The following is a 653-nucleotide window of genomic DNA, read 5'->3' on the forward strand; positions in this document are numbered from 1 at the left end:
AGCCGCAGTGGCAAACGCCTGAGAGGAGGAGCTTTCCACGTCGACTAAGGAAGCAGAAGAGAAGAAATCGTTGATCAAAATTGAAGACAAGGAGGCCGGGTTGACCCAGTTGGAAAAAAAATAATAAGGCTTGAGAAAAATGTAAAAATGTATATAAAAAAAACCAAATATAAATAAATAACGGAAATGTAAAAATGTGTGGATGCCAGCTCATCTTTTATATTTAAACGGTTATTCTGTACGGGTTTGAAAAATCAAAACGGTTATTTCCGCTATTGTAATTTTCAGAATCATGGCATAACATGAGGCGCACATGTATCATGTATCATGCATTATGTGCACTGCGAATGGTGTGGTGTGATCTGATGGGGCTTCACAAGAATCATATGATTCTATTGAAGTCAATTAACTCATGAAACATTAGGATAGCCCAGTGGTGGTAGCTTCGGCTTATGGAATTGGCACCTAGAGAAGGAGATCGTGGGATCGAACCCTATCATACTCATTATGTGTGTGTGTGTTTTCTTATTTAGTCTATACCCACCCGTGGGTTGCCTGGATTATTAATTTGTGGTTCAAATTTAAATTGAGGTGAAAATTACCACTTGGCATGCTATTATTACAATGCAATTTTCCAAAAAAAAAAAAAAAAA

At 37.2% G+C, this 653-nt stretch overlaps 1 protein-coding gene across 2 annotated transcripts in view; it reads left to right on the forward strand.

Moving 5' to 3' along the window:
- Positions 1-275, forward strand: part of LOC122075509 (AAA-ATPase ASD, mitochondrial-like) — a 19,074-nt gene extending 18,799 nt beyond the window's left edge. For both annotated transcript variants that reach the window (XM_042640563.1, XM_042640562.1), the window contains exon 2: positions 1-275. In XM_042640563.1, coding sequence (XP_042496497.1) covers positions 1-22 — 22 coding nt within the window. In that variant the 3' untranslated portion in view covers positions 23-275.
- Positions 276-653: the final 378 nt, after the last annotated feature.

This window comes from Macadamia integrifolia, chromosome 4 (genome assembly GCF_013358625.1).
Source record: "Macadamia integrifolia cultivar HAES 741 chromosome 4, SCU_Mint_v3, whole genome shotgun sequence".
In the NCBI taxonomy this organism is placed as follows: domain Eukaryota; kingdom Viridiplantae; phylum Streptophyta; class Magnoliopsida; order Proteales; family Proteaceae; genus Macadamia; species Macadamia integrifolia.